This window comes from Eubalaena glacialis, chromosome 4, assembly GCF_028564815.1.
Source record: "Eubalaena glacialis isolate mEubGla1 chromosome 4, mEubGla1.1.hap2.+ XY, whole genome shotgun sequence".
NCBI classification, from domain to species: Eukaryota; Metazoa; Chordata; class Mammalia; order Artiodactyla; family Balaenidae; genus Eubalaena; species Eubalaena glacialis.
The window spans coordinates 185833788-185857399 of NC_083719.1; the positions used below are offsets into that span (position 1 = coordinate 185833788).

Here is a 23612-nt window from a genome sequence, read left to right on the forward strand (position 1 = left end):
GCCCGCTTCACTCAGGGGCTGGGGCTCCTGCTTCAGCAGCCTGGCGTGGAAGTAGACTCAGAGGGAGAATTTAAAACCAAAATGTTTATTGGAGTGTTGTATAAAAAAGTTTCCAGTCATAAAACGTGTATTACAAATCGTCGGAGAAAACAAAAGACCACACGTTTGGCATGCATCGTAAAAATCACCAACAGATCTCTGAAACGTGTCTAAACAGCCGAGTTCTTGAAACCGAGCCCACTAGCGTGTAGTGCTGATGATACCTTTCGGGCTCAGAATTAAGACCTTTCCAGTAGCTTTAATGTCCTTGAGGAATGTCAGTCCCAGCTCGGATATGCTGATATAAATAGAACTGCTGGGTAGATGGTGTGGGTAAAAACGAGCCCAAGTCTGAGCTTGGCTGTTGTGGAAACAGCTGAGCGCCCAGACCGCGGGCGGGGAGCGGGGGGGAGGCGTTGGTGTCTCCCAGGGGTTGGTTCCTGCCGGCCACATCCCCGCAGGCCGTCCCTCCCCAGGGCTGGGAAGAATGGGTTTTCTCCAGAAGGGTGCTCCTCATCACATGACAGGGGCTTAGAAAAAAAAATCGCTTCTGCATCATTTTAAGTGGCTTAAAGTTAAGTATGTTTAAGGACATATGCAAATTGATTTCCCAGGCCCTGGCTGACATTTTAACATTGGACTCTGCTCCGTGTTTTCACATACTTGATTACCAATGACCGTCACCAGCCTCCAGCCACAAGTGGCCACCAGTCCAGTGCACCCTCCCTCCACCAGCCAAGGGCATCCCAGGGCCTGTCTGGGCCACTTCCAGGCTCCACCCAAGATCTCAAGCAGGCAAGAAAATTCAGCTTTTGGGAACAACCCCTACCAGTGAGCCTGGGGGCTCTGCAGGCACTAGGGCAGCCCTTGGGCTGTTTTTTGGGACCTCTGGGCCTGCAGGGAGGGTGGGGCCCTCTCCCTTCCCTCCTGTCCTCGAGCCCAGCCTGCAAAACTACTTCAGCAATTCAGGCCTCAAATTCCAGGACAGACCTTTGTTCCCCAGAGACTCCCAAAATACCTTGAAGGATGTAGCCAGTGCAGTTCCCACTTGCTTGAGGGCCACCTAGCCCCACTCTCCCAGCATCTCATCAGGCTCCCCAGACCCTCACAGCTCCCTCAGCTCCTGCTACGTCTGGGAGAAGGAAGACAGCCTGCGACCTCACAGGCCTGCAAGCACTCCTGGGCAAGTGCACACTGGGGGGCGGGGGGGCGCATTGCCAGGGCAGGAAACGCTTTCCAGGGGCTGCCCCGTCCCCGAGGAGCTGTTCTGGTAAGAGATGTCTCCCTCCACAGGGGAAACAGCCCGCGGTCCAGGTGGCCATGGAAAGATGCTCGGACTTAAAGCCAGAGTCTGTAGGGGATTCTAGACTCAGCAGCAGCTTAGTTTTATCGGCCACTGGCACTTTCCCGGCCTGGGGCTCAGGCCTCGGGCCCTTGTCGCCATGATTCCCAGGGAGAGGAGGCAGACGGGCTGCTCCCGGCCTGGGGTGGGGGCAGGCCACCTCCATGGCTCAGTATTGCGTCTTTTAAGACTTGAGCTGCGCTTTCTGAAAGAAGTTTGCCGTCTGGGGCCTCAGAGCCCACAGAGACAGGCCCCCCACTGCCACCCCCTCGGGGGACTGTCCTGGTGACCCTGGCATGAATGAGCCTCTGAGGTGGGATCCCGGCAATGTGTGTACTGACCGATGTAAAAAAATAAATATCCGTTAAAAAAATAATTTCTGTGTATCTACGTGGCAGAGGCGTCGAAGGTAAGCTGATGCAGGGAGGGGGCCTCCAGGCAGCCAAAAGCTGGACCGTGACTTGGAGCCATCCCGTAGGGGCCAGCTGGCCCTGGCAGGTCTGTCTCAGAAACACCATTTCAGCAAGAAGTTACAGAGGAAGCCGGGATATTAGTATATGCCCAAGAATACACGTGAGTCAGCGTGCCCCATGCACAAGGCACAGAGTCGGAGAACGGGGAGTCCAGCGTCTTGCCCTGAAGTCGCCCTCCTCCGACGGGAGGGTGGGAAGCGGTGGTTACAGGTGGACGTAGTGCTGGAGCCCAAGGCATTTGTTTCCGAGTTCGTCACACCTGTCCCCTCAAGGCTTACCTGAGGACAAGTCTTACAACGGAATCATCCCCGTAAGATGAGGAACTCAACTGCAGAAAGCCCCAGAAATGTGAGGTTCCAGCAGCCAGAGAGGGAGCCAGGAGGCTGACCCCACGCACCCCAATTCCTGAGAGCAGAGCAGAAATTGTGACAAACCCCGAAGCCCAGGCCTGACGGTAAAAGCCTGCGATTCCCTTGTTCCGGTGCTCGGTTGGCTGAGCCACCAAAATTCCACAGGGTGCCCCTTCCCCCCACCAGGTCAGAACCTGGATTCTGAATCTGGTTGTTTTAAAAGCTTAGTAAAACAAACAACTATTGGATTCCTACGCGCAGTTCCGCTCTGTCCACCTCAGGCCTCCTCTCCCGCCCTGACCCCAGGCTGCAGCTGAGACCGAAGCGGTGGATGGGCCCCCTGGACTCCCAGCCCAAAGGCCGCTAGCCACTCGGCTCCTGGGCCCCGAACTCAACCGAAAGGTGAGAACGGGGCACTGAACACTCTGGACAGTGGTGATGAAGGGCCCAGGGAAACCCAGCGACAGGAAAGCTCAGCAGAGACCCACCCCCACGCTCTGGAAGTTTGCTTAAAAACTCTCTAGAAATGTACCAAGGACTAAAGAAGCCAATGATATAAAAATAGTTTTCAGTGGCCCTGGATAAAGAAAGACGTGTGATGAGGCATGTTCAGTTCACATGACGCGGCAGCCTCGAGAGGTGGTCCTCGGGTCCCCCTGCAAGGAAGGACGGCACCAGTGAGGAGGCCAGGAAGGTAGCTGGTGGCCCCCAGCCCCCTCCAGGAGGGGCTGGACCGGGGCAGGGCCTGAGCCACCATGAGAAGCTCAGCTCCCAGCAAGATGACACCAGCCTCAATGGTCCCTGTTCCAGAACCTTCCATGTCTCCCTCATCTCTGTTCTGAGCTACAGAACACGGTACAATTGTTTCAGACCCTGGAGAGTCTTGCACTTATATCTCATTCAGTGTGGTTCCTTGGCTCCCCACCTTCCCCCCAAAGCCATTACTAAGTCACCAGCACCCCACTCTGGAGGAAATGTGGTAACAGGGGGTTCGCTGAGAACCCTCGGGGCTGCACCAGAGTCACTTTGAGATGCAATAGGCTTTGAACGCCCCACTCCCAGGGTGCCCGGGCCAGTACCCTGAGGTCCACACAAGCAAGCCCAGGAGGCGAGAGCAGCTGGCTCCACGGCCTGCCTCTGGCTGTGAGCTCTGCGGCCTGGCCGAGCCAGGGCGAGACCTGGGTGGTGCCCAGGGCAGCCGCGTAAACAGGGCCCACAGGCGTGTGCACGTGCGTGTGTGCGCGTACCGCCTGGGAGCCTCTACCTGCTGATGGAAAAGATCCTCCTCTCCAAACTCGGCCGCCTCGTCCTCACCCTCCTCCCCGTTCTCGGCCTCCCGCACCACCGAGGACTGCTTCACGGTTCTCATGGCCACTTCCTATGCAAGACGACACAGCAGCTGCAGACAGCCACCCCAGATGCTGGGGGCCCAGCCCACAGGCGAGGTGGTCAGGATGCTCGGATGCCCAGGACCAGGCCCAGGCTGCACTCACTTGCCCTGCTGGCCAAGGCCCCACCCCAGGAGGGACCCCAGGACCGAGGCAGAGGGAGGTGCTCACCTCCCCGTCAGCATTGACCACAATGGTCCGGAAGCTCTCGCCCGTGCCCCAGCTGTTCTGGCTCTTCCATACGAGTGTGGACGGGGGACTGTGAGCCACCCCTGCACCGGCTGCCCACACCTGGGGACACAGGAGGACCTCCCGGTTAATGTCAGCTCCGGTCCCAGTGGCATGTACCACCAGCCGGCCCTCTACCACAGGCTCCCTCGATGCCCTGGGCGTTTAATCCTTCTGGCCCTACTGGGTCCTGGCTAGGGATGGTAGTCACCAGGGTATAGAATAGACTGAGGTTCACAGTGACCAAGGGCTCTCATCTTGGCAAATGGGCCAGGCTGGAATCGGAAGCCCTAGAGTCCATGCCTATTGACTGTTAAGTGTCTCGCCAGTGCCTGGACAGACAGCCCAGACAGCCTGGACTCAGCCCCACCTCCACCATGGACCCCCGGCACATCCCTTAGGCCCTCCCAAGGGCTCCAGGGAAGCCCGGATGAAGAAACACTGGCACACAGGTGATCTGTGACAGCAGGCAGCTGTTCTCAGCGCCAGGGCTCCATCCCTGTAATACTCTCCACCCCCACCCCGGTCCCCCCACCCCATCGCAGCCGCACCTCACATCCTGCCCGCTCCCTCTCCGCAGCCACCTACCGTGACCGTCTGGCCGGCCCGCAGCACATACTTGGGCGTGAACTTGTAGGCGATCTCCTCCCCTTCTAGGATCTGCCTCTTGATCCTCCAGTTGCCCAAAGACTGATCCTGGCAAAGGGGACGGGCGTTGGCCCACGGCTCCGAGAAGACCCGCGGGCCTCCCCACGGGTGGGGTGGGGGCCTCACCTTGTCCGAGCTGTTCTTCAGCTGCACGAACTTGCCCTCCAGGTCGATCTCCTCGATGCTGATGCTGCCCGAGGCCGAGGCCTGCTGGGCCAGGCGGAAGCTGCTGCTGCCGCTGCTGCCCAAGCCGGTGCCGCTGGAGCCCGTGCCCAGTGGCTCCTGCACCTCCAGCCGCTTCCGCTTGCTGCGGCCCAGGCGCCCGGACACGGACACGCTGCTGCCGCTGCTGCTCGATGTGGCCCGCGAGATGGTGATGCGCGACGACGGGCTGGGGGACAGCTTCAGCCTGGGGGCAGGGTCGCGGGGTGACTGGGGGCCGGGGGGAGTGCAGCTGGCCCGGCCCAGGACAGCACGCTCGCCCCCCCCCCACACCACTCCGCGCCGCGCCCACCTCTCCTCCTCGCCCTCCAGGAGCTTGCGGTAGGCGCTGATCTCCATGTCCAGGGCCAGCTTGACGTCCAGCAGCTCCTGGTACTCGGCCAGCTGCTGCTGCATCACGTCCCGCATCTCCGTCATCTCCCGCTCCTTGGCGTCCAGCATCTTCCGGAACTTGTCCCGCTCCCCGGCCACGGTCTCCTCCAGCTCCCGGATCCGGTCCTCAGCCGCGTTTGCCTGGGGCGGGGTCCACGCGCGTCACAGGGGGAAGCCCGGCCACCTCCGGGTCTCTTCCCCGCACCGACGACGGCGGGAGGGACGGGACAGGGCCTGAGGAGGGGTCAGGGGGCTCTGGCGAGTCACCTGCTTCTGGAGGCCGGAGAGCTGGTAGCTGAGGGACTCAACCCGCATGCGGGCCTCCTTCAGCTCCTCCCGAGCGGCGCTGGCCGCCTTGTCGTTCTGGTCGGAGATCAGCTTGGCGTTGTCCAGCTGCGGGGACACGGGAGTGCGTGAGAGCCCGCGCGGGGCTGGGCGGGGCTGGGCAGGGCGGGGCGGGGCTGGGGGAAACCGCCAGCGGCGCGCATGCGCACCTTGGCCTGGTAGGTCTGCTCCAGCTCCAGGCGGTAGAGCCGCACTTGCTCGTCGTGCTGCGCCCGCAGCTCCTCCAGCGCCTGGGCCATCTTGAAGTCATACTCCTGCTGCCGGCTGCTGTCCACCTCCACCAGGCGCTGCTCGTGTCGCCGTCGCGTCTCCCGCACCTCCTGGGGACACAGCCGCGCGCTCACCGCCCCGGCCTGCTCACCAGCGTCCCCAACCCACCAGGGGCTGGACCGAGGACACGAAACTGTGCCAACCGTGACCCTCTGGGGAGGGGCCAGGTCGCCTGCTCACACCCCACAGCACAATTCACAACCACTGAAGAGCGGCCGCCCAGCATCTCCCAGCTGACGGCCGATCAACACACGGGTCCCTCCACACATGGGAGCATCACTCAGCCATGTAAAGGGGTGAAGCCCTGACATCCACTCGCTACAGGGTGGATGGACCCTGAGAACACGATGCTCAGTGAGAGAAGCCAGACACAGGACATGCAGTGTGTGATTCCACTGATGGGAAACGTCCAGAACAGGCAGATCCACAGACACAGAGAGTGGACTCGTGGTTGTCAGGGGCTGGGGAGGGGGATGCGGTGACTGCCAATAGGGACGGGGCTTCTATTGGGGTGATGGAATGTTCTGGAATTAGATAGAGGTGATGGTTACACAATACTGTGAATGTGCTAAATTTCATTAAATTAGTTGTATACTTTAAAATAGTTTTGTTATATTAAAAAAAAACTGGAATGCTAATGGTAACAGGTACAGAGTTTCTTTTGGGGGGGTGACAGAATGTTCTGGAATTAATCGGTGATGGCTGCACAATTCTGTGAATGGACTAAAATCCAGTCTAAATTGTAAACTTTGAAAGATTTCTGGTATGGGAATGTTTCAATAAAGTTATTTAAAAAAAGAATTCCTGATGGAGCCCATCCCAGGTGTCTGGGGTCCGAGATAGGACAGCAGTGGGTCGAGACAGTGACCAGCTGACAGATGCCCCGGCCACATGTGCCAGGAGCTGACCAGACAGCGGTGGAGACAAGGGCAGGGTGGGCAGCCCCAGAGCTCAGGGCCTCGCACGAAACTCACTCCACAGACATCAGTCACTCATCTCTGGCACCGGTTTGTGGAATAGGAATTGTTTCTAAAGAAAGCCAAACGCATTTACAAAGCAGCGTGGTGGAACCTCGGCCGAACACCCACCCCCACCCCAGGCCCGCCTCAGGGACCCTCCAGCCCCCCGCGGCCTCCTCACGGGATCCCTGACAGATGTGGGCTTCCGCTTGGCGACCCTGGCCGCTCTGGCTGGAGCGGGGCCTGGCTGGAGCTGGAAGCCGCTCTGCGGCTGCATGGCCACCCTTCCCGCCAGCGCTCTTCCAGGGCAGTGAGCGCGGGAAGTGGCCCAGCCCCCAGAGTTCTGTTCTGCACCATGACAGCACAATGGGCTGTGATGAGGTGGGAGGGCCCGGGGAGCCCCGAGGCCCAGAGATGAGGAGGCAGGGGAGGGTCTGCAGGGGGCTGAATTGCGGCCCCCCCAAAAGGTGTGCCCACGTCCTGGTCCCCAGAACCTGCAAGTGTGACCTTCCTGGACAAAGGGTCTTTGCAGATGTGATTAAGTTAAGGGTCTCAAGACCATCCTGGATTATCCGGGTGGCCCTAAATCCGAGGACAAGTGTCCTTGGAAGACACAGGTGAGCAGGGGAGAGACAGAGAGAGACGGCCACGTGACGATAGAGGCGGGCATCAGGGTGACGCAGGAAGGAGGGAGCACCCTGGTTCCGCCAGGCGGGGCCCCACCTCCTCAAAGACGTCCTTGCGGAAGGCCAGCTCCTCCTGCAGGCTCTGGCAGCGGTTCTCCAGGTCCACGCGCATCAGCGTCTCCTTCTCCAGCTGCTTTTTGGCCACCGCGTGCCCATCCTCCGCCTGGAGACGTGGGACAAGCAGCTGGTGACGCTGTCTGCCTCAGCACGCGGTCCTCGGGGGCCTGCAGCCCACCCACAGTTACCTTGGCCAGCTGGGCCCTCAGCTCCACCACGTCGTTCTCCAGGGTGCGCTTGTCGCTGAGAGCGGCGGCCAGCTCCGCCTCACTCTGGTGGAACACGGACTCCAGGTCCCTGACGCGGCCCTGGGCCACCGTCAGCTCGCCCTCCCTCTTCTTTGCGCTGAAAGTCAGGGGCAGAAGTTAGCAGGCAGCCCCGATACCCAAGGCCAACTTCACGTCTGCCTCTGGGCCCCGGGCCCCGACCTAGCATCCCTCACTTCTTGGCACCAAAGGTGCCCCATCTTCAAACCCACTCTGTACCAGGGGGACCCCGCCGGCCGCTCAAAATGACCCTCAAGACGTGGGTTTTCATGTCCTTTTCCAAGACTTTTGGGCACAGGAAGGGTCATTTAGAGGAGAACTCTGATTTTTTTTCTTTTAATGTATTATTTATTTACTTTTTCTTTTGGCCACGCCGTGCGGCTTGCAGGATCTTAGTTCCCTGACCAGGGATCGAACCCGCACCCTTGACAGTGAAAGCGCCGAGTCCTAACCACTGGACCACCAGGGAATTCCCTGTGTATAATTTATTAAAGTAACAAATTAAAACCTCGGCCTTTGAAAAGTCGATCTCATTTGTAAACTTAAGCTATTTCAGGTGGGCTTGCCCAGCTTCTAACAGACAATTATCTCCAACATGAAATATTTAAGATGCCAAATAGACTTTTCTAACACACAACTCTTAAAAAAGGGGGAACATTTCTGAACGCTGCTCTAAACCTCCTTGGGGTTGACAGCTTGACCACTTCCCCACCAAGGAACTGAAACTGCCCGGCAGCAGTGGGGCCACCCAGGGTCTCTCTCCGTGGGCACTGCAGGAGGTGGAGCAGCCCTGGCAGCCCACCCCCTTCCCTGGTCCTGACAGCCACAGACGCCCCCAAGACAATGCCCGGTGTCCCCTGGGGGCAGGACCACCCTGGGTGACAACCACTGGGAACACCACACCAGTTCGAGGGGACGGGGCATAAAGTCCGGTGACTTCAGCCTCCAGGCTGACCCCGTCCTCACAGGAGCTCTGTGCAGGGGCTGCACCGATGGCCTCTATGAGGGTCTGGGGGCCCTGCAGCCCACATTCCTGAGCTTAAGCCACACGGTCCTGGTTCTTCCACTCACGGCGTGGGGCTGCAAACCCCACATCCCTGGAGGGTTTGGGGAAACTAGAACAATTTGACACATCATTCCTGAGGACCAGCTTCATGGAGAGACCGTCCTCACACCAGAGATACATCTGCCAACACCCCTGTCCTCATGGAGAACTTTCTCATGGGTGCAGACAGCAGTGCAACCTGCTGCCCTCAGCCGTGAACGCGCGTGTTCCAAGGCTGGATGAAGCGGGAGGGGAGGGATGTGTGTGGGGCAGGAGCTGCTGGGCGTGGCCCTTGAGCCGGAGCCGTGAAGCCAGGGGCTGGGCCTTGTCTTTGGCAGGATCGGGGCGTCGGGCAGAGCAGAATGCAGAGGCCTGGGGTGAGGTGTGCGGGCAGGTCAAGGTCAGCCATGAGGCGAGGGCGACGGGAGCAGAGGATCAGGAAACGTGACAGATTCCTAGACATCTTCACCCCATTCTAGGGTTCCACAGAACGACACAGGATGGTCCAGGAAGCAGGGGTGCCAGCAGCCCTCACTGGCTTAAGTGCCTGCTTCTTAACAGCGTCAAGGCACGAAAGCAGACTCCTCCCCTGGAGCCCTAATTCCTGGAGGATTAGGCAGGAGCACCCGGCCTGTCACTCCTCCACTCGACCACCTGCGTTTCCATCATCACAGGGTTTTCGCGATGCATTTGGTAGGAAAAGAAAAGCACTGGCTGTAACCTGTCAGGAGGTTCACCTTGCTCGCTGTCACGTGCCACCCACACCTGTCTGCGAGGGCTCTGAGCCGAAGAGCGGGAAGCGAGGCTGTCGCACGAAGCACCTGCGGATGTGAGTGCCCACAGCCTGGGAAGCTGTCCTCCCAGAGCAGGGGCCAAAGTAAAAGCCACCAGCCCGGGTGCCCGACGGCGGGCACAGCTGCTACCCAAAGCTGTCGCAGGAGCCTGGAACACGGCCGAGGGGCTGGGACGGCATCACGACACAGGTGCCATCGATGACCAGGCTCGAGGTCAGGAAAGCCTTCTGTTGTCTGACGGCGTCCACCTTGAGTTTAAATTTAAAAAGGTGGAAAAGAAATGCACCAGATCGGCCTCGGAGATTCTGTCTGGGCGGAGGCTCATGGAGACATTCATTTTTCTCTTTAAATTAAATGCATTATCTGCTTTCTCACCAGGGAGTATCTATGACTCTGATAAGCAGAAAGAAACGTGACCTCTTGGCCCAGACGAGGAGCAACACGCAGGTTAAAGGTGTCTGGGAGGTTCCGGGGCTGAGAGGGGCTGGGGGAATTCCAGAATTCTCCTAATCTTCTCCAAGAAGCTCAAGTCCCTTTTTAATTAAAAAATGTAATAAATTGGGAATTCCCTAGTGGTCCAGTGGTTAGGACTCCGCGCTTTCACTGCCGAGGGCGTGGGTTCAATCCTTGGTCGGGGAACCAAGATCCCGGCAAGCCGCGAGGTGTGGCCAAAAGGGAAAAAAAAAAAAAAGTAATAAATTGATGGGATATCCAGTTTACCTGGCTGTTTTAAAAGTGTACAGATTGCCTTTGCTGCTCATCAAAGACCAGGTGACTATACTGTGCGGGTCTGTCTCTGGGCTCTCTATTCTGTTCCACGGAGGAACCAGAAACACATCACTAAGTGACAGAAGACAGTCTGAGAAGGTGACACACAGTGATTCTAACTCCAGGACATTCTGGAAAAGGCAGAGCTATGTGGGGACAGTAAAAGGATACTTGGGGAAAAAAAAGGATCCTTGGTTTCCAGGAGTTTGGGGGAGGGATGAGTCAGTGGAGCACAGGGGATTTTCAGGGCAGTGAAACTACTCTGTGTGATACTATGATGGTGGACGCGAGTCAGTGTACATTTGTCCAAACCCAGAGACTGCAGGACACCAACGGAGAACCCCTATGTCAACTACAGACTTCAGCTAAGAAGAATGTATTAATATTGGCTCTTCAATCCTAACAAAGTGTCACACCCATTACTGCAAGGTGGTCATCATTGGGGACCCTGGAGGGGGATTTGGGGAAACCTGTACTTTCCACTCATTTTCCTGTAAACCTAAAACTGCTCAAAAACAAAAACAAAAAAATCTCTATTAATGATAATTAAAAAGTCTACTAATTAGAAAAAAATGAAAAAGAACCCTGCAAACGTGAAGGTGGCAGTCAGCTGCTGCTGCGACTATGAACAGGGACGCAGGAGCCCCGGTCCAGGCCTCAGTCCTGGTCCCTGCCACGCCGAGGGACCATGGATGACTCCTCCCCACACCTCGTCCTCAGCTTCCCCTGTAACCGGAGGTGATGCCAGCCAGGACCTGCTGGGGTCACCGTCAGCGGGGAGGGGATCTGGTGTCCCTCACGGGGTCCTTTATCTAAACACTCGTCGAGTTTACATCACTTTGTTCCTTCTGCTACCATCACCACCAGCACCGCCTTGTCCTCCAAATTTCCTGAGCCTTTTACTCGGGAGCAGGTGGGAGATGGTGCTCAAGAACGGGAAGAGAAGGTCACCCGCCACCCCCGGCTTCCCACGTGAGCGCCACCAGGGGACTCGGGGGCCCAGGCTGGGCTCTGTGACCTGGGGCACCCCTTCTCTGGGGAAGGGAAGGGGCACAGGGCTACCAGCTACCAGGGATTCAGTCCCAGGAGAGCTGCTGGGTTTTAACTCTTCCTGGGGCCGAATTATATTGGGGGATAAAGGCTCTAGACGGGGCGGCCAGAGGGCCAGGCCACAGAGGCCGTCCCCACCCACCCAGCGGCCCCCAGAACCCACACGACCCACTCCCAGGAGGGCTGCCCGAGCCGGGGGCCCCGCTCAGATGGGAGCCACCACCTCACACAGGGCGACAACCCCTGCCCCAGCCCCCCGTGCGCCCCGGAATCAGGCGACATCGCGCCGGCTACAGCCCTACCTCTTGTTGGCCTCCTCCAGGTCGGCCCTCAGCTTCCCAATTTCGATCTGCAGCCGGGCCCGGTCCCGGGCCGTCTCGTCCAGCACCCGGCGGGCATCAGCCAGCTCCGCCTCATACAGTGTCTTGATGCCGCTCACCTGGGGGGACAGCCAGGCCGAGGTGAAGCCCACCCTTCCCCACCAACACGGCTCCCGCTCACCCTGACACTGCCCCACCAGCCCTGGGCCACCCCAGCCTGCCCAGGTCACTGGCCCCCATCACTGGCCGCCGCTAGGTTGCACCTGCCAGCTGGGCACACACCTCCGGTCTCCCGTCAGCCTCCCTGCCCCACCTGCCCCACGCCGAGGGGCACAGGGCCATGAGCGTGTTTACAAATATCTGGAACCAACAGGACAGTGAGACACCACCTCCCCCCACGAGGATGGCTACCGTGGAAATGACAGTCGATAACAAGTGTGGGTGAGGATAGGGAGGAATCGGCACCTCCACGCATGGCCAGGGGATTAAAACGGTACAGCCACCACGGAAGACAGTCTGGCATTTCCTCAGATGGACACACAGAGCAACCACCAACCCAGCAATTCCACCCCCAGGCATCTACCCGGGAGAAATAACACACATCTTGCACGAGACCCATGCGCATGCGTTCACAGCCCCATCACTCCTAATGGCCCCAAAGTGGAAACGACCCAAATGCCCGTCAGCAGACGACGGATAAACAGAATGTGGTCCCTCCACACATCGGAGCATCACTCAGTTGTGAAAAGGGGTGACGCCCTGACGCTCGTTCCAACGAGGACACACCTTGAGAACACGATGCTCAGTGAGAGAAGCCAGACACAGAAGGACACACAGGGTGTGACCCCATCGATGGGAAACATCCAGAACAGGCAGATCCACGGGGACAGAGTGGGTTAATGTCAAGGGACTGGAGGAGGGTGAGGGGGTGACCACTAATGGGGACGGGGCTTCTTCTTTTTCTTTTTTAGTGCAATTCTGTTTTGTTGTGTTTTTTTTGAGATATAGTTGATGTACGATATTATATAAGTTACAGGTATACAACACAGTGATTCGCAATTTTTAAGGGTTATACTCTATTCATAGTTACTAAAAAATATTGACTATACTCCCTGTGTTGTACAATATATCCTTGTAGCTTATTTACTTCATACATAATGGTCTGTTCCTCTTAATCCCCTACCCTATCTTGCCCCTCCCCAAGAAGGGGTTTCCTTTGGGGAGATGGCTGCACAGCTCTAAATGTATTAACCACTCCTGAACTTAGAGCAGAGTTTAACTGGGTGAACTTCATGAGACGGGAATTATCCCTCAATGAAGTGGTTAAAACACTTTCGGGGGCTGACACAGAAGGCAGACAGAGGGTGACAAGGCAGCTGGCTTTGAAAGTGGCACCATTTCCCACAAAACTACAGCAGGGCAGTGAGTGTCTGTGCCAGGGGTCGGAGGTCAGCTTAAGGCCTGGGAGGGTCACTCCCCTCCCTTGCACAGGAAAGACCCCTGAGCTGACGAGGCTCAGGGGAGCTGCCAAGTGCCTGCCACTTGGTTGGGTGACCACCATCCCCGTTTGCCTGGGACCGAGGGGAATTCCACGACGTGGGATTTTTCAGGGTTCAAACTGGAATGTCCCAGGCAGATCAGAACAAATCCAGAAGAGGTGGGATTTAACAGCCAGTCTGATCTCAGACTCCCACCCTCTCCGGCTGGGGCCTGGCTCTCCCACCTCAATCCAGCACTCCTGGTCATTTCATCCCACAGGTAGGGGGGGTATGGGCTCTTAGCCCCATTTCACAAATGGGGAAACTGAGGCATAGGACAGCACACTGCCCTCTCCTGACCTGTCAAGGTACGGGGCAGAGCAGTCCGCTGGGGGCAATTCCAAGAGGGGGACACGCGGGGGATGTGTCTCTGCCCTCTCTCCCGCCCATGTCACCTTCCAGAACTTTCCTAACACCAGTGGAGGGCCTGGCACCTAGGCAGGGATCTCAGATAAGATCTCCGGCCCCACAGGCTGGGTTCCTACTGGGGCTCTGTCTCTCCAGCCTCCCCTCATGGCACGAGGGGCGCAGATGGACCAACACGACAGGAAACCAAGGCGAGATCAGAACAGAAACTGTTGGGGCTCAGGGGGCAGGAAACCCAGCACGAGATCCTGCACGTACGCCTGATGGTTATCCACCGTGGACGTCAGCATTAATTTCGACTTTTAAAGTATCCCATTAAGATACCACTCATGGGGATTTCCCTGGTGGTCCAGTGATTAGGACTCTGCGCTTCTACTGCAGCAGGTGTGGGTTCGATCCCTGGTTGGGGAAGTTCCATGTGCCACGCGGGGCGGCCAAAAAAAAAAAAAAAAAAAGGTACCACTCACGCCCCTAACCCGGCCTGCCCATGAGAAAACACCAGATGAACCCCAATGGGGACACTCCTGTCCCCACCTCACAGCTGCCCAGGGCCCCAGGAACCAGGAAAGGTGGGGAACCAGCACAGCCCACAGGGGCCCAGGAGACGGGAGACCTGGATGTCACAGGGGTCCTGAGGGGTCCTGGGGCAGAGAGGGTGGTGGGCCAGCTCAGGAGATCTGAGCAAAGCTAAAGTGATGCAGCACTGTCGGAGAGCGAGCTGTGAGACACACTGACGTGAGCTGCTGATGGGGACCCAGTACCGCCCTCGACCTCTGTCTGTACACCTAACACTGACCCAAGAAGTAAGCTCGAGCAATTCAAAATACATCGTGCGTTCATCTCCGTGAGCAAGAATGTGGGCGTCCTGCTAGACTCCGTGCCCAAGGCGAGGGCCTCACTTGTCCTAGGCCATCTTGGGTGACTCTCGGGGGTCTTGTTAAAGAGCAGGCAGACCTCAGGGACACAGAGGGTCCCGTTCCGGACCCCTGCAATAAAGCGAGTATCACAATAAATCGAGTCATACGAATTGTTTGGTTTCCCAGTACATATAATAGTTATACCCAAGGGGACTTCCCTGGTGGCGCAGCAGTTAAGACTCTGCACTCCCAATGCAGGGGGCCCAGGTTTGATCCCTGGTCAGGGAACCAGATCCCACATGCATGCTGCAACTAAGAGTTCACATGCCACAACTAAGGAGCCCGCCTGCCGCAACTAAGGAGCTGACATGCCACAACTAAGGAGCCGGCGAGCTGCAACTAAGGAGCCTGCCTGCTGCAACTAAGACCCGGCAGAACCAAATAAATAAATAAATAAATATTTTTAAAAAAAAAAAAAGTTATGCCCAGGGAATTCCCTGGCGGTTCAGTGGTTAGGACTCTGCACTTTCACTACCAAGGGCATGGGTTTGATCCCTGGGAACAGATCTTTATCCCACAAACCACATGGCTCAGCTAAAAAAAAAAATTTATGCTCACACTATCTTGTAGTCTATTGACTGTGCAATAGCCTTGTGGCAAAAAAAACAATGCACAGCCCTTATTTAAAAATACTCTATTAGGACTTCCCTAGTGGCGCAGTGGTTAAGAATCCTCCTGCCAATGCAGGGACATGGGTTTGATCCCTGGGCCAGTAAGATCCCACATGCCACGGAGCAACTAAGCCTGTGAGCCACAACTACTGAAGCCCGCGCGCCTAGAGCCCGTGCTCCGCAACAAGAGAAGCCACCGCAGTCAGAAGCCCACACACCGCAGCGAAGAGTAGCCCCTGCTCGCTGCAACTAGAGAAAGCCTGCGCGCAGCAACGAAGACCCAACGCAGCCAAAAAAATAAACAAATAAAAATTTAAAAAATTTTTTTTAAATTTAAACAAATAAAAATACTTTATTGCTAAAAAATGCTGTCACCTGAGCCTCAGAGAGTTGTAATCTTTTTGCAATAGTAACATCAAAGGTCGCTGATCACAGATCACCATAACAAATAACACAAATGAAGAAACTGGAAATATCTGGAGAAGGATCAAAATGTGACACAGAGACCAGAAGGGAACAGACTTGCCCAAGGCAGGGTTGCCACAGACCTTCAATCTGTAAAAACGCAGTGTCTGTGCAGCGCAATGACCCGAGGTGCGTCTGTGCTAGGTTCTCACGGTGTTTTGGGCATGTGTGCGCGTGTGCACACCCATCTGTGTGTCTTAGTAAGGCAGTCCTCTACAGCCAGGGCTGCAAACTCAGGCCCAGGGGCCAAAATTCCAGCCCACCACCTGTTTTTGTCCAGCCTGTGGGACTAAAATGGTTTTTATATTTTTAAATTGGCTGGGTGAAAAAAAAAAAAAAGAAAAAGGTATCTCGTGACACAGGCACGCATATGAAATGCACATTTCAGTGTGTATAAATAAAGCTTTATTGTCAGGCAATCTGCACGTTCCTCCATGTACTGCCCGGGGCAGCTTCCCCACCACAACGGCCGAGCTGAGTGCTCAAGCCTGAAACCGTCAGCCCACAAAGCTGAGAACAACTCCAGCCCTTTCCAGAAAACATCTGCCGAACCCAATTGACAGCACTGGGACGATGCAGAAAATTCTATCTAGAGGAGGACGCGCAGACGGCCGATGTCACAAAGGCTCTTTCAGACCAGTGAACAGGGGTTCTCCGGGCAGGCCTCTACCTCCCTGCACTGTGACACTTGGGACAGTCCTGTGGGAGCCCCGGGCACAGCTTGGGCCTTTAGTTCTGTCTTTTACGGCCAGTGCTGCACAATCGCCGAGCTTGAGGAATCCCAACAAATGTGTTAGCACGTGTTGCCGTGGAGGAGCAGGGTTCACGTCACCTGAGGTGGCCTTTTCCTGGGGTCCCAGACTTACCCTGTGAGGACCTGCCTGCGTCCCTGGGGGACAAAACTGCCCTGGGATTGAGAACCACAGCCAAACACTGGCCCTCCCCAAACTCCCAGAGCCCAGCTCAGCTCTTGCTCCCGGGGTCCACCTGGGGAGCACCCCCCGACCCCCGCAGCAATGGGACACCTGGGCAGCAAGGGGGAAGAAAGCGAAGCCCAGAGGAACTCAACATCCGGTTGGGGAGGCTCCCTGGAGAACCCCCCTCCCTCCCTGGCCCACTCCTGCCCCCTCAGCACCCATGATCCTTCTCAAACAGAAATCTGGCCAGCCCCCAGCCTCCCAGAAACCCTCCAGTGACATCTGCACGTGGCATTCGCCCCAGTACCGCTCACCCGGCCAGAAGATGCATCATCTGACTTCCGATGGGAAAGGCTAGAGTCTACAAGTGGCCAGCCCAGGCTTGTGGATGGGAATCTGACTTTTTACCTTATGCCCCTGGACCCTTCGGATTGATTACAAGCACACAGTGTGCTCACAACATTTTAAACTGCATCATCACAGGATTCCTTAAGTGGCTTCTCAGCCTTGACACTAATGGCATTTGGGGCCAGATCATCCTCTGTGGGGGACCCTCCTGGGCTCTGCAGGGTGTGGAGCAGCATCCCTGGCCCCCAGCCCCTCGATGCCAGGGCCCCCCCCCCAAGTGTGACAACCACAGATGTCCCCAGCCATCACCCAGTGTCCCCTGGGGGCAGATTCCTTCCAGGTGAGGAGCTGCTGACAGGTAAAGTGCCCTCTGGAAGGCCTGACACACCACGCCCACCACGCCCTCCGTGCATCCCGCCCCGCCCCGATCAGCCAGCCTGAGCCCTGGAGGCTCCCAGAACCTGCGTGGCCCGCCCATCAAGCCCCGCCCCTCTGTAGCCCTGGCCACTTGCAGGTCGCTCCCTCCGCACAGCCCACATGACCACACCACCTCCTGCTCCAGTAGGTTACCGGCTCTCTCCACTGTCCAGCTGAGAGGGGCATTTGTCATCTCACCCCCAAGCTCTAGGACAGCAAGCTAGTGGGAACTCCCCACTCCCGCTGCAAACACGCCTGTCACCTGGGTGGTCCCAGATCCTGAGCACAGCCCGGGGGGGTGCTCACCGTGAGGCTGGGCTCCCCTGCTCCCACCCAGCAGTCCTGCATCCCCAACCAGCCTTGGCAGCTGCCCAGACACATCAAGTTCTCCAGGCCCAGCCCCTGCGTGCGCCCTCGGGCACAACATCCATCCAGTGGGGGCCAGCACCCCACGTCCATCAGGCCCACTAGGCCGCCACCCCCAAAGGTCAGCACGGTGGTTCACCCCGCAGGTGGGACAAGAGGCTGGGGGGAATGACCCCGGGCGCTGACCAGCCTGGCAGGGGGGACCTGGGCCTGCATCCCGAGGACGTGCACGCACTGCTGAAGCAGGTGGCCACGCTCTGGGTCGGGCCACTCCAGACCCATTGTACAGACAACAAAACCAAGGCTCTGGGAGGCTGAGTGACCTGCCCGAAGTCACAGATTAAAAGCAGGGTTTGGATCCCGAGTCTTAAACCAATCTCAGGCAACCTAATACAGCACCACCAGCCACCAAGTTTTCTACCTCCCTGGATGCCCAAGCCACACTTTCTGGGCCCATCCCTATCCTAGGTACCATCAAACAGGGACAACAGAACCCATGGGGTCCTTCATTTCATTGCTTTTATTCTACAAAACAAACGTGAACTCATTGTGGCCCCACAAACAAGCCCCAAAAGTAGGTATTTATTATTATTTCCAATTTACAGAAGAGGCACTGAGCCCAGAGAGGTTAAGTGATTTGCCCAAGATCACAGAGGGTACGTGGCTCCCAGAAATGACCCACCCCCCCACCTACCCACCCCCCTGAGGCTCTCCTCCCAGAAGTCAGTCACTGGGCCCATTCTCCAGAGTGGGAGGCCAAGGCTCAGAGCGCTAAGTGCCAGCTTCAGACCATGACTCTTGCACGGGGCCCACAGGGGAACCACGTGGTGGGCCTCCCTCCCCCTTATTCTGAGGACCTGCCCTTGAGTTGGGGGGGGCGCCAGTGGGAGAAAAGGAGGGCACTAGGTTGGCAGCCAGTCCGGACACACCCCACCCAGGACCCTCAGACACCTGCCCTCACATACCCTTAGGGGACAGGGCTTGTCCAGCCCCTTCTCCCTCAGTCTGCACCAAAACTTCCCACTGGTTCCCCAAGAACTCATGCTTCCCCCTCCCCTCACATCCCCCAGGACAGGGCAGGGGCTACCAGACTACTAGGCTCCTGCTCACCAGCCAAGGGGTCCCAGGGCCCAACTAAGGGCCTCCCAAATTTCCCATGGGACCTGGGAGACATCAGATTCCCCCCCTCTGACCCCCGCCCACCCCAGGCCCTGGTAAAAGACCGAACCTCCTGCCTAACCCCACCCCAATCCCCGAACTCCCCAGGATTCATTACAGGACCCCTGCAAAGTTCCAAGGAGAACTGAGACCACTGACTCACCCCAGAGACACCCCCTGAGACCCCCCACCCCTCCTCAGGGCCCCCTCAGAGGGTCTGAGCCTCCCAGTCTCCCCAGAGACCCGAGAACCTCCCCCATTTTCTCCTAGGACACCCGAACACCCAGACACATCCCCCAAGACTCCCCACAACTCCCTTAGGGGTGGGGTCCACCCTGGCTCACACCCCATCACTCAGGGGCCCCCTAGAGCTCCCCGAATCCCTTGGTGGGCAGGGCCTGCCCCATCTCCCCCCGCCCAGGCAGGGCCCCCTTCACTTCCCCAGGCACATCCCCCCAAGGTCCCCTGGGGATCCCTCAGAGGAGGGGGCCTGCCCAGTCTGCACCCCTCACTCAGGCCAACCCCCCTCAGGGGACTGGTCAGCCCCAGACTCATGGGATCCGTGAAACACCCAGGAGACCGCCGGTGGGTGGGGACCTGCTCCAGGGTGCACCCTCACTCGGGGCCCCCCAGGTACCCTGGGGACCCACCAGAGGACGGGACTCGCCCTAGTCTGCACCCGTTTCTCAGGGGATCACTCGGGGGCTGGGGCCGGCGCCAGTCTCCACCTCTCGTACGGGGAGGGGAGGTAGAAACCCCTGGGGAATCCCTCGGGAGCGTCCGTCCTGGCCTCTATCTCTCACTCAGGGCCCCCGAACCTCCCCGGGGACTCTCAGAGGCAGAAGCCCGCCCCGGCGTGCACCCCTCACTCGAGAGACCCCGAGATCTCCCCGGACCCCTCGATGGGCGGGGCCGGAAACAGTCTCCACCTCTCGCACGGGAGGGGTCCCCGAAACCCGCCGGGGACACTCAGAGGCCGGGGCCCAACCAAGCGTGCGACCCTCGCCGGGGTCCCCGAAGCCCCCTGGGGACGCCTCGGTGGGCAGGGCCCGCCCCAGTCTCCCCCTCTCGCAAGGGCGTCCCCGAAGCCCCCCGGGGACCTTGAGAGCCCGGCCCGCCCCAGCGGGAGCCCCCAGGCGCCAGCGCCCACCTCGCGCGTGGTCACCTCCTCCCGCTCGGAAATCTTGAGCTGGAGCCGGTCGTTCTCCAGCTCGAGCGCGCGGACGCGGTCGATGTAGTGCGCCAGGCGGTCATTGAGCTCGCGCAGCTCCTCCTTCTCCTGCAGCCGCGACAGGCGCGTGGGCGACAATGGCGTGGCGGGCCCGCCCGCACGGCCGGGCGGCGGCGTGGCCATGGAGGCGGCGGCGGCAGCGGCGGCGGCTCGGGGTCCGCGCGGCTCGGAACGGCGGCCGCGGCTCGGCGGGCTCATTCAATCCAACCCGCGGACCAAGATGGCGCCCGCAGCCCGCCGCCGCCGCCACCGCGGGGCAGCCTGGAACTTGTAGTCCGGCCGCCGCCGCGCGCGGCACGCCGGGAGCTGTAGTCTCCCGCTCAGTTTCCCGCGCTGTCCCGGAGCCAAACAGCCGGGCTCCAAATCCCAGCTGGGCCACTGCGTGACACTGGGTTTCTTTCCGGGATTCAGTTTCCCCTCTTGTATAACCTACCTACCTACCTCTTTGGAGATTCATTAAAATTAAAGGTGGGGTGGTGAAGGAACCTGAGAAATATGTTCGGTGATCTCACCGATATGTGGAATTAAAAAAAAAAAAAAATCAAAAATACCCCAGGCTCATGTAGATACTGTCAAGTTGTCCTCTGAAGAGGTTTACCAGTTTACACTTTTGCAACAATGTATGAGATTGTCTGTTTTCCTGAATTGCTGTCAACCCTGAATCATCTTTTATTTTATTTATTTATTTATTTAAATTTATTATTTTATTTTATTTATTTTTGGCTGTGTTGGGTCTTCGTTGTTGCGCGGGCTTTCTCTAGCTGCGGCGAGCGGGGGCTACTCTTTGTTGCGGTGAGCAGGCTTCTCATTGCGGTGGCTTCTCGTTGTGGATCACGGGCTCTAGGTGCACAGGCTTCAGTAGTTGTGGCTCGCGGGCTCTAGAGCGCAGGCTCAGTAGTTGTGGCGCACGGGCTTAGTTGCTCCGCAGCACGTAGGATCTTCCCAGACCAGGGCTTGAACCCGTGTCCCCTGCATTGGCAGGCGGATTCTTAACCACTGCACCACCAGGGAAGCCCTGAATCATCTTTTAAATTATTTTATTTATTTGAATTTCTTTTTATGTCCATAAGCAAAGTTTTGCCATTTTCTTTTGTGTATGTGTGTTTTTGTTTTTGTTTTGAGGTATAGTTGATTTACAATGTCGTGTTAGCTTCATGTGTACAGCCCAAGCTCATATGAACAGAGAACAGATTGGTGTCCGGGGGTGTGGGGTATGAAGTGGGTGAAGGGGGTCAAAGAGTACACATTTCCAGTTATAAAATAAATATCATGGGGATGTAATGGGCAGCATGGTGACTGTAGTTAATAATACTATATTGCATATTTGAAAGTTGCTAAAAGAGTAGATCTTAAAAATTCTCATCATACGAGAAAAAACCCTGTAACTATTTGTGGTGATGGATGTCACCTAGACTTATGGTGGTGATAGTTTCCCAGGATATACAAACATCGAATCATTAGTTTGTACGCCTGAAACTAATATAATGTCATGTCAATTATACCTCCATTTAAAAAAAAAAATGTTCAGTGAAAGAAGGCAGACACAGGCCTCTCTCGCCGTCGAGACGGCCCACATTCCGTCTGTGGAGTGTTTCTCTCTAAATAGATCCACTTCTTACCTATCGCTTTGTCCCTCGCTGAATTCTTTCTGTGACGAGACATCAAGAACCTGAGCTTCATGAAGTCCTGAGACCAGCACAAAACCCCCCACCAGATGGAAGATGTTCTAGAGAGAAGGTCACAGTTTGGTAACCTTGAGAAGCTCATCAAGGGACCACCTGAGCCCAGATTAAAGGCGCACAGGCCCTTCACACACCCTAATCCTTATCAGCAGCCCCACCCTTGAACTATTGCTATAAAACTCCTCACCAAATCCCCCCAGGTTGGGACACACAGTTTTTGGCGGGTGCGAGCCCACTGTGTCCCCCTTTGCCTGGCAAAGCAATAAAGCTATTCTTTTTTACTTCACCCGAAAAAAAAAAAAGAAGCCAGACACAAAAGGTCACACAGTGGATGAGTCCACTCATATAAAATGCCTAGAAGAGGCAAAATGATACAGCAGGGTCTGTCCAACTCGGCGCTGTGGACATTTGGGCCCCATCACTCTCTGTGGGGGGACCATCCTGTTCATTGTACGATGTCAGGCGGCATCCCTGGGCTCCCCCCACCCCGGCCACCTGATGCCAGCAGCACCACCACCCCCTCCGATCCAGACAACCAAAAATGTCCCCAGATGTTGCCACATGTCACCGAGGGGACAAAATCACCCTCAGTGGAGAACCACTTCCTTCCTCTAACCCTGGAACTTGCCCGCTGTTCTTTCTGCCCTGAGAACCGCCCCCCCCCCCATACATCTCACCTCGGGGGACTTGGTGCAAACAGCCTTCCTCGGGGACCCCAGCAAATCACACACTGAGAACTTGGATTCCTTTACCAGCCCTCTGGGGTGTGCGGTGGGACGGTCTCCCCGCTGCGCGCGGGCTTTCTCTAGTTGTGGCGAGCGGGGGGGCTACCCTTCGTTGCGGTGCGCGGGCTTCTCACTGCGGTGGCTTCTCTTGTTGCGGAGCACGGGCTCTAGGTGCGCAGGCTTCAGTAGTTGTGGCGCACGGGCTTAGTTGCTCCGCGGCACGTGGGATCTTCCCGGACCAGGGCTCGAACCCGTGTCCCCTGCATTGGCAGGTGGATTCTTAACCACTGCGCCACCAGGGAAGCCCCTTTTGTTTTTTTTTTTCTCCTGTCTTGAATCCTGATAATCACTCACTCACATTCCCCTCTTACCAGAAACAAAGCCCCCCGCCCTGCCCCAGCACCCAGGCAGGCACGAGTCCCCGGCTAGGCTGTGACTAGCCTCTCAAAAGCTAGCTCGTACTTGGGGACCGTATGTCGTCGCCTCTTCGCCTTTCCCTCATATCCCTCATAACGGTAGGAACACCGAATGCAAAACACAGTTGGTACAACGTGAGGGCGTTTAAAGCAAAATAGGAATAAGTGATACTACAGGAGGCGGGGGCCCGAGGGGAGAAAAAATGATCGAGGTTTGGGTTTGGGGGGTGGTATGGGGTCACCTTTCCTCCCCTCCACCCCCAGACTTAGCTGCAACCCCCTCCCCATCACAGGTCCCGCTGACGACCGCCCCGGGCCACCCAGTAGCCTGCCATTCAAGGCCCTGCAGGGTCCCACAGGCCGACCACCGAGCTGGCCCCTCTTGGCACGTGGGTGCCCCATCCGTCTCCAGGTCTTTGCCTGTGCTGTTCCCTCCGCCAGGAATGCTGTTCCCCGCGCCCCGTCCTCCCCAACCCCCCTCCCCGCGGCTACGCCCCTACTCTCCGCCCTAACCTGTGCCCCGAGCCCTCCCCCCCCCAACCGCGGGACCCCCCCACCCCGGGGGCCGGACTCCAACTCCCAGAAAGCCCTGCGCTTCCCGTGGGTGCTGCCGGAGCTTCCACTCCCCTTGTTCAGTTTGGGAGGCGTTGGCAATTTTCAAATTTTGGCGCTGAACGGGCGGGGCGGCGACAGCTGCGGCCAGACCCCCTCCCCACGCCGGAGCCCGAGGCCTGGGCACTCCGCGGGCTCCCCAGGCGCGACACGCGGCGGTGGCGGGGGGGTGGCGCTCGGCCCGTTTCCAGGACGGGAAACTGAGGCACGGGGCGATCCGG

At 57.7% G+C, this 23612-nt stretch overlaps 1 protein-coding gene across 2 annotated transcripts; it reads right to left on the bottom strand.

The window, feature by feature from the left end:
• Nucleotides 1–95: 95 nt before the first annotated feature.
• Nucleotides 96–20177, bottom strand: LMNB2 (lamin B2). Of its 2 annotated transcripts, XM_061190868.1 has the most exons (12): nt 19876–20177; nt 11605–11741; nt 7568–7724; nt 7360–7485; nt 5557–5727; nt 5330–5455; nt 4983–5203; nt 4595–4877; nt 4409–4516; nt 3764–3883; nt 3469–3582; nt 96–2860 (listed from the first exon to the last, which is right to left on the bottom strand). In XM_061190868.1, exons 1-12 carry the CDS (start codon nt 20152–20154, stop codon nt 2819–2821), a joined length of 1884 nt encoding a protein of 627 aa, XP_061046851.1. In that variant the 5' UTR covers nt 20155–20177; the 3' UTR covers nt 96–2818. The 2 variants fall into 2 exon arrangements, with proteins under 2 accessions (XP_061046851.1, XP_061046850.1); XM_061190867.1 differs by having other exon boundaries at nt 4409–4877.
• Between the last annotated feature and the right edge of the window lie 3435 nt (nt 20178–23612).

Coding starts and splice junctions, on each gene's coding strand:
- LMNB2 (XM_061190867.1), bottom strand. CDS start 20,154: ATGAGCCCGCCGAGCCGCGGCCGCCGTTCCGAGCCGCGCGGACCCCGA. Junction 5,456..5,556: donor AGCAGACCTACCAGGCCAAG/GTGCGCATGCGC, acceptor GTGTCCCCGCAG/CTGGACAACGCCAAGCTGAT. Junction 5,204..5,329: donor TCTCCGGCCTCCAGAAGCAG/GTGACTCGCCAG, acceptor ACCCCGCCCCAG/GCAAACGCGGCTGAGGACCG.